Source organism: Physeter macrocephalus, unplaced genomic scaffold (genome assembly GCF_002837175.3).
Source record: "Physeter macrocephalus isolate SW-GA unplaced genomic scaffold, ASM283717v5 random_189, whole genome shotgun sequence".
Taxonomy (NCBI): Eukaryota; Metazoa; Chordata; class Mammalia; order Artiodactyla; family Physeteridae; genus Physeter; species Physeter macrocephalus.
Window position 1 is genome coordinate 37,486 of NW_021145460.1, and position 8,836 is coordinate 46,321.

The 8,836-nt window shown below is 65.1% G+C and overlaps 1 protein-coding gene across 9 annotated transcripts in view; it reads left to right on the forward strand.

The window, feature by feature from the left end:
* The first annotated feature begins 37 nt into the window (after positions 1–37).
* The window catches only part of RALGDS (ral guanine nucleotide dissociation stimulator), a 39,935-nt gene continuing 31,136 nt past the window's right edge, over positions 38–8,836 (forward strand). For all 9 annotated transcript variants that reach the window (XM_055082578.1, XM_055082581.1, XM_028484446.2 and 6 more), the window contains exon 1: positions 38–220. In XM_055082578.1, the coding sequence (XP_054938553.1) occupies positions 38–220 (183 nt within the window). The remainder of the gene's footprint in view (positions 221–8,836) is intronic.

Genomic DNA, 8,836 nt, shown 5'->3' on the forward strand with positions numbered 1-8,836 from the left:
CGGCCCGGCCGGCCGCCCGCGCCGCTGCGAGCCGCCCATGGTGCAGCGCATGTGGGCCGAGGCGGCCGGCCCTGCGGGCGGCGCCGAGCCGCTGTTTCCGGGCTCCCGGCGGAGCCGCAGCGTGTGGGACGCCGTGCGCCTGGAGGTGGGCGGCCCCGACAGCTGCCCGGTGGTGCTGCACAGTTTCACGCAGCTCGACCCCGACCTTCCGCGCCTGGAGGTGGGTGAGCCAGGCCGGCCCGGCGCTCGGCCGAGCGAGGAGTGGGTGGGGGCCCAGCGTCCTTAGCGGGTCACCCACCTCCAGTGGTGGTGGTCACCACCCCCAGTCCGGAGGTTGCGGGGGGGAGGTTCCTTCCGCAGAAATCCCCGTCCTTGCGCCAACCCCAAGGCAGCCAGGTAGGCGGAGGGGCTGCCGCCAGCTGGTCCAACAGTTTCGGGACCAGAACCGGGTCTTCGTGCCCCCCTCTCTCCGTCCCAGTGCGTGACCTCACCGAGCCCAGGTGTGCCACTGCCACGCCCCTGCAACCCAGGTAGACTTGCTCCCGCGGGCAGGCGCTGTCTGCTTGCGTTCGTGCCTTTCCCTACAGCAGGGCTGGGCCCTATTTCGTCCCCGTGGCCAGGCCGGGGCCGGCTTAGGCAGTTTGGCTTCGAAATGCAGGTGGTGAGCTAGTGATTAGGGCGGCAATCTTCTAGAATCCTCAGAGGCCGTTGGGAGCACAGTGGCCTTCCAGACAGCCCCCCTTGGGGGCAGAAGTGGACTCCGATGTTCCGGGCTGCTCAAGGCGGGGGAGTGGGGAGACAGGCCTCCAACCTGTGGGGCCCGGTGTCCAGGCGGGGAGGTTGGGACAAGGGCCTCTCAGGTGGAGGGGTGACTCACTGCTGCTTGATTAGAAAATGCGCCGACACCCTGAATCTGTAAGGATTTGGGAGGATTCAGAACGGGGGTGTGCCTATCATGCATGTGGTTGGGGGAACTAGGTGAGGGCTGGACTCTTGTTTCTAGTGTGCTCTGGGCAGCGGGGGGCGGGGGAGGAGTGCCCCCCTCCTCCTCCTACCTGACTGTGCACCAGACTCCGACTCCCTGCGGCCAGGGTGGCAGAATCCAGGGTTGGGGCCTGGACAGAGGCCATTCCTGGGTCAGAGGGCTCAGCGGGGTTCCTGAGCCCCCGTGCTGGCGAGGGCCCCTTGGTATCCCCGCTTCGTCCCTTTAGGCCCGGGTAAGTTGTAATTGCCAGCCTGGGTCTCGTGCCTCTGCGTGTCCCCAGTGCCTAGACGGGGCCCGGGATGCATATTTACCCGAGGATAAAGTGCATCTCCCTGCCCAGAGTGGGGGGAAGGCAGGGGGTGGAGGGAGCTCTTGGTGGGAGAACCTCGGGCCGGGGAGACCCTTTATTGCTGAGCTTGGCCGGTGGCCCCGCCAGGCACACTCCCCGACCCTCACGCACCCACAGCTCTGGTCTTCATTAGTGGCTGGAGCGAGACCCCTGGGAGGGTGGGGGTGGGCGGCCTGACACCAGCCCGGCGCTCATCTGACTTTCATTATGTCTGGCAGCTCCTCGGGCTTTGTGTGCTGGAGGGTCCGGCCTGCGTGCTCCCAGGGGTGGGCCGCTCAGCTGCTTCCCTCCCTCCCTCCCTCCCTCCCTCCCTCCCTCCCTCTGTCTGTCCGTCTGTATCCCTGAGGAACCGAGGGAGAGGCAGATCTGGGTCTGTCTTCTCTCCCTCTCTCTCTTTTTCCCCCTCTCCCCCTCTCCCTCCTCCTCTTCCTCACTGGCCCCAGCACTGAGATCCAGGCCGTGGCTGCTATTTAGAAATCAAAGGGGAAGCTTCTGGCTGGGGCAGGAAAACCAGGGTCCTGGCAGGAGAGGAGGCCACTGCCGGAAACCAAACACAATGACCATTTACCATGAGCTGGGGGAGGGGGTGGGGAAGTCCCTGTCCCTCCTGCCAACACCCCCGCCCCCCCATCCTGGGGCCGATTTCCTGGTCGCTGGGGCCTGCCAGAGCTGAAGCGGCTGCTTGTGGTCCCTGTCCTCTCTGGAAACCGCTAGGCAGTTTCTGTTTCCTTCCCCAGTCCCTCTTTCCTTACCAAGTCTCCACCCCGTCCTTCCTTCTCTGGGCAGCCAGATGTCTTCACACATCTGGGCATCTGCACATCATCGTACTTCTAAGCCAGGTCACTGCTGACCCAGGTCGGCCTGCGCAGATCTGTGCTTTCAGGAGGTCACCGGGCCCACACCCCTGCCTCCGTGCAGGCCGCTGCCTCAGCCAGGCAGGAGGAACCCCGGAGTCCATAGCACCTACTGTCTGCAGACACCACCCCCTCGTTCCAGCTGGCTTTGACCAACCCTCCCGAGTAGGTGCCGACCCCACTTTATAGGAGACTGGAGCTCAGAGAAGTGAAGTCCCTGAACTAAATGTACACGCAGCCAGCGAGGATGCAGCCAGGATTTGAAGCTGGGCGGTGTTCTGTGCTCGGCGCCTATTGTGTGCGAGAGCCCACAGGGATCGGAGAAGGATACCTCGCAGTGAGACAAATACACATGCCCCAGGAGGATGGGGGAGCTGTTAGGGGAACGGAACCAGGCCCAGGCAGCCCAGAAGTCCCCATGCTTGGTGAAGGGTAGGGGTGCTTATAGGCCAGAGGAAGGTGAAAGTGCTTTGGGCCACAAGACACTGGGGAGAGCTTCAAGGAAGAAACAAGCCCACAGCTGGACCCTAAAGGTTTCAGATGATAGCTAATATGAGCCAGCACTTGGTGGGAGGCCGTGTGCTGAGTAGTTTGCAGGCATTATATCTTTTTGAGGTCAGGATCATCCGTCGTCCATTTAACAGATGGAACAACCGAGGTGCTAGATTGCACAGACCCACTGAGCCAGTAACTGGCAGGGGCGGGATTCCCACCCAGGCAGGGAGCCTGCAAGCCCTGAGCGCAGTGTACGTGGGTGGAATGAAATGAGGAAGACTTCTCGGATCCTCGGGCAGAGATGTGCAGGGGAGATGCGTCTCCCTCCAGCCTCCCCCGCCTCCTTCCCCGTTGTCTGGTCTCTTGATCTCACGGTGTGCAGGGCTTCAGTCTAACCCCCCAGGGCATTAGCCTTAGGCCAAGAGGCATGACCTGAGAGGTAGGGGTGTGTGAGTGTGTGTGTGTGTGTGTGTGTGTGTGTGTGTGTGTGTGTGTACTGTCATCTTCCAGCCAGGCTTCCTGGCAGGCTCCAAGGGGGCAGCCTCCAGCAGCTGCACAGCCTGTCAAGTTCAAGAGGGGTCTGACCGGCTGCCACCTGCTGGGCCCCCATGGACTCTCGGGTTCCCCTCTTGCTTTACTCCTCAGGGGCCAGGCTGGCTGGTACTGGGTCCTTGTTCCTTCTCTGGCGGGGAGGACTTCTCCGGACTGGGCACACTGAGCTGTTTCCCCAGAGGCTCCGGGATGGCCCTGGTGCAGGAGCGGGGCGGGGGGGGGTCAGTGCTGGGAGGTGTTAGACCGCTGGCGGGCAGGACTGGGGCCCCATCCTCAGCCTGCAAGTTAGCCGTTTCCAGGCCCTTCTTCACTGCTGGTGAGGAGGGTTTGGAGGAGACTTAGCACCGGCCACCTGCAGCCTCCGAGCAGGCCAGTGGGGGCGGTTTGGGGAGGTGGCACCCAGGCAGTGGAGGACTGGTTGCCTATAAGGCCCTCACAGCGTAGCACCATGCTGTGTCCGCCCTGCCTCAGGCTCGGCGTCCGGCCTCTCAGGCCCAGCAGTGCTGCGTTCCTGGACACGTGGCTCCAGTGGAGCCACTGCCCCCAGCCCAGTTCTGAGGAGGTGGGAGTTGAAACCTGCAGCCCAGTGCGGGAGAAGCAAAACTTTGAGCAGCCCCCAGTTTCCATCCCCTGACCAGCCTGTAGCGGGGGGCGGGGGAGGGGGTGAGCCGATGATTGCCAGAAGGGTGATCGGTGAGCAGGGTGAGGGCACCCAGCACAGGGGCCTGCATTCTGGGAGCTCGGGGAGTGCGTGTTGCCCGGCGTTTTCCTCTCCTCCCCAGGGAGCCCCCGGATGCTGGCACAGCCAGCTCTGCAGGCTCGAGGGAGGCATGATGTTGTTCTTTTGACCCAAGGGGCAGCGTCGCGCATGCTGGTCCAGAGCTTGGGCTCCGGAGGGAAGAGAGCTGGGCTGGAAGGCCAGCTCAGCCTCTCGCAGCCCTAGACGTGCTCTCGTTGCCTGAGCCTTGGTTTCCTTATCTGGACTTGATGCCAGTTGCCCCGCTTAGGCTTCTGGGGAGGACCGAAAGAGACAGGCGGCCTGAGAAGCGGTCCCCACGGCGCCCGGTACTGCGTCAGAGCCGGACAGGCCGTGGCTGCCACGATTGTGTCTTCTGACAAGGTGCCAGGGGAGTTCCCGCGCCCAGGGCTCCAGGAGGACGCTGGCCAGCCTGGTCAGCATGGCGCTTCCCAGGCCTGGTTCTCGTAGCTGACCCAGGGCCTATGGGTGGCCTGGCCATCCTGTGGCAGGAGCCCCGACCAATCCCCTCTCAGTGGAGAGGTGCGGGTGCGAGGGAGCCGCCACTCCCCGCCCCCCCGCCGGCTGTGTGACCTGAGGAAGCCTGTTCTGTCTCTGGTCTCCCTCCTTCTAGCATGTGTGTGAGCAGGGGCTGGACGGCACTTTGAGGCTGTGACTGTGGAGCGAGGCCGAGGTGTGTGTCCACGGCACCGTCACGGGCCAGGCTTCAAATCCCTGCCCCGGCTGCCTCTTCCTGGCTCCTGACGGGGATCTCCCCACCTGGCTTTCGTCACCCGTCAAGCAAAGGGCCTGACCCCTGGGAAATGCCCTCAGGTGCTGTTAATGTCAGCTGGCCCTCCCTCCGCCGCCTCGTGAGACGCCGCCCTCCTCCTCAGCTGTCACCAGCCACGCCCCCTTGCAGGCCTGGCCCCCAGAGGCCTGGCGGTCGGGAGCCGGTCCTGGGGGGGCAGGAGGACGAGGTGGGCCAGGCCAGCCTGAGGTCGGTCTCCGCTCTCCGCCGGCGGCACGTTTCTCCTCCAGATGCTGACGGGTGGCCAGGCTCGGGCTGGCCGGGAAGGTTCTTGGGGAGATGGGTCCGCCTCTGTGGAAGCTCGGCACAGGCTGGTCCCCAAACGGCAGTTTCTGGGGTCGCTGAGCTCCCCGGTTGCCCTGCCACCCAGGCACCTCGTGTGGTCCCCTACTGAGGCCACCTCTGGGCTGTGGAGCCTGGGGACCAGGGGCGTGGCCACCCCCATCCAGGGCTGACCTTGAGTCCTCACGGGGGGTCTGTTCACGTCCTCGGGCTCAGGGTGCAGGACACCCACCTGAGGTGGGGGCAGGCCCGAGGGTGGCGCCCCGTCGCCCACCGGGAGGGCCACGCACATTTGGCGTTTTCTTTCTCCCTCCTTGGGCACACGATCTGAGAGATGAACCAGGGCTTGGACACTTTCTACTGGACCCTCTCCCCTGGGCCTTGGTCTCCACCTCTGTAAAATGGGTGCTCGACTTTGTATTCAAACTGTCCTGGGATCCCGGGATCCGGAGAGACTGAGCAGCCCTCTCTGATCCCTGATCCCTCTCGTGTTTTGGCTCCTGCATTCAGACAGAAGGCTGAAAGGTCGGAAAGCCGCAGGCCTGGTTCCCTCCTCCCCACAGTTTTAGGATGAGCCGCCCTCCCTTTCACCTGGCCCTCCTCCAGGTCTCCGGGCATCTGGCAGGTCTCCCGGGAGGTTTTCCCCTGCCCGGTGTCCATCGTCAGCTCCCCAGCCGCAGCGTCCTCAGGTCCTGTTCCTGGGTGCTCTGTATGCCTGGTGCCGAGCCGGTCCTGCTGCTCGTGTCCCCTCTCGTGACCCCTGCGCCTTCGTCCCCTTGGAGAGCTGCTGCCCTCCGCCCATCTCCCAGACAGGCTCACTGAGGCCAAGGGCTGCAGGGCTCACCTGAGCTGGGAGCCAGAGCCCTGCAGGAAAGACAGTACCTTTGGGTCCGGTGGGCCCTGGAGGAGGGGACTCGTGCGCCCAGGGCTGCAGGGTGCTGGCGGGTGGCTGGGTCAGGGCCTCGGGTGACCTCTGTGACTCAGTGGGCCTGAGCGGCAGCTCAGTGGGGTGCCGTGAGGTCCCCGGGCGGTGATCTCATGCACGTGGAGGCCACCACCACCCCATTCCCCCACCCTCGCCTGAGTGAGACCAGGTTTCTCCACGTGCAGCCCCAGGGAGGAGACCACGGTGTGGCTTCAGGTCCTCCTCCGTGAGCCCTTGGCCAGTGAGGAGGAGCTGGTCTGCAGCCAGAGGCGTCTGTGGGTCTGGAGGCCCCGCGTGGTCTCTAGTTGTAGCTTACACAGGAAATGTACAGCTGAACGGGAGGAGAGAAGTCACCAGGATGGGAGAAGGCACCACCCCCGTGTGTGCAGGCACGAGCCGCCTTCTGGGGGAGATGGCAGGGCTGGAAAAGGCCCAGTAGGTCCCCTCTGTTCGCTCCGTAAATAAGGGTGGGATCGGCCCCCGGCAACCCTGTTATTCTGTCTTGCGGGAATCGGGGCTCGGCCTGCAGTCAGCTGGGGACACAGCATCACCCCAAGAAGGCTGATCAGGTGACACACTAACACGTCACTCAGGCTGTTTCCTTGTCCCTGGGGCTCCGGGCTGTGCTCCGAGGGACAGCGGGGGGTGGGGCTCCCTGGTGCCCGTTCTCCCAGCCTCTGCTCGCGAGGGCCTGGAGGCGTCTCACCACCCTCACTCCAGACCCAGGTGGTGGAAGGCTGGGCAGTGTGTGCAAGGCCCAGCTGCCAGCTGGGTCCCCGGGCCCTGGGGACATCTGTGGGTGCCTGCTTGGGGCGGGACAGGAGGATCTGTCCCCTGAGGACACAGCCACGCACCCGGCGTTCTTTTCCCGGAAGAGCTCACTGCTGCCCTGTGCACGCCTCCCCCCAGGGCGTCTGCTGTTTGCTGGGCCACGCCCTCCCCCGGGAGCTCCCCAGCCCCTGCCAGAGCATCCCCAGGGGCTTGGTGCTGCCCACACGGGCTGCCTGTTCCCGGGCCTGTGTGCTGTCTGCTCTGCTAACAGGATGGGTCACCTGTGGGGGCCAGGGCTCAGCCCTTCCCGCCCCACAGGGTCCCGGGGCAGGTGCCAGGGCTGTCGGCCGCTGTCCTTCTCTGTCCCTGGAAGCGCGGTGGGAGCGCGGAGCAGACGCCCCACTCGGCCGCTTTGTGCCCAGGACGCGGGCAGCTCTCTTTGGATCCCGCTCCGCCGTTGTCTCTTGGTCGACGGTTTAAATGGCGCCTGCTCTCTGCGCTGCTTGGACGATCTGGTTTTGTTCCTGCTGCTGGGCTGCGGTGAACCGGAGAGGACAGGGTTAGCTCCGCGGGGCTGGAGCAGCTCCCCATCTGTGCCACAGGGCGGTGACTCCCCCGGCCCAGCATGTGCGGCTCTCAGCGTCCTGCCCTGCCCCCCACCAGGCTGGCAGAAGGGGGCCCCTCGGGGTGGGGGAAGGGCTCGGGATCACATGACGCCTGGGCAGGGCAGCCAGCTGCTCGGCTGCCAGCGAGGCCCATGGCTCACTGCAGAGCCGCTATTTAGACCCGCTCAGGGATGGCGAGGCCTCCCGTTGGTTGGCCCGGCCGGGAAGCGCTTCTGTCCAGCAGGCCTTGATGGGGCCCCGCGGGGAGCCAGGTGCTGTGTGCGCTCCCACGGGGTTCGAGTCCCGTGCCCACAGTCAGGCAGGTCCCGCACGGGAACTCTAAGCTGCTGCCAGCGACTTGGGGGCTCAGGACACTGTCTGGCTCCAGGCTGGACCAGAAGTGGCTGGAATCCCCCGGAGAGGGACGGGCCTTTCCAGGGCGGGCAGCGGCCTTTGCGAGAGGCAGTCGAGGACCCCTGAGGAGAGGTAGGGGTGGGTGGACAGGGCCCTGGTCTCGCAGGTGGACGGCAGGCCCCTGACATCACCCATCACCTCGGCCTCTTCTGGGCCGGGGAAGGATGTGTGACCCAGGGGAGGAAAGCGCGCATCTGTTTCAGTTCTTCTGCCTCAGGAGGAGGAGTTTCCCCTCCTCCATGGAAGGGCCGGACCTCCCCAAGCATGGGCTCTTGAGGTGAGGGCCCTCTACCTGCGGGTTCCCTGCTGACTTCCAAGAAGCGCCTGGCTGTGTCTCCGGAGAAGGCAAAGGGCCAGGAGCCCCGGTGTGATTGCACCGGCTTTCCCGTTGGTACGATTCCCAGAGTGGAAGGGCGGCCTTGGGTCAGAGGAAGCAGATTTCCGGAGGATGGCTCCCAGGCCTCCAAGAGCCCTTGAGGCCCAGGCCCACCCCCGCTCCCTAGCCCCTGACCCCAGGGGTGCTGATGTCCGGGGGCACAGCCCACACGACACTGGGCACCTGGTTCCTACCCAGGGGCCCAGCTTAGGCCGAGGGATTTAGGGAAGGGCTGTCGGTGGGGCCCAGGCTGAGTCAGCACTTCCACTGGGCCTTCTGTGAGCTCCACGCCCACCCTGAGCTGGGGCAGTGACCCGTGATCCTAGCTGCTGGCATTGACCATGTGACTGATGGCCCTTTGCCAGCTAGCACCTCCCCCCTCCTCGCTAAACTCTCAGAGGTCTGTCTCTTTACTCCTAGGCCCCCCTCCCCACTGCAAGCTCACCCCATCCCCGGACAGCGGCAGTGGGAGAGGGGGTGGAGAAGCCCAGGGCAGCAACGACTGAGTGGCCTCGGCCAGGCCGTGACGCAGCCCCCGGGCCAGCCTGCCCAGCAGGAGGGATCACTGCCTTTTAAAACAAGGGCCTTGGGCTTCCCTGGTGGCGCAGCGGTTGAGAGTCCGCCTGCCTATGCAGGGGACACGGGTTCGTGCCCCGGTCCGGGAGGATCCCACGTGCCACG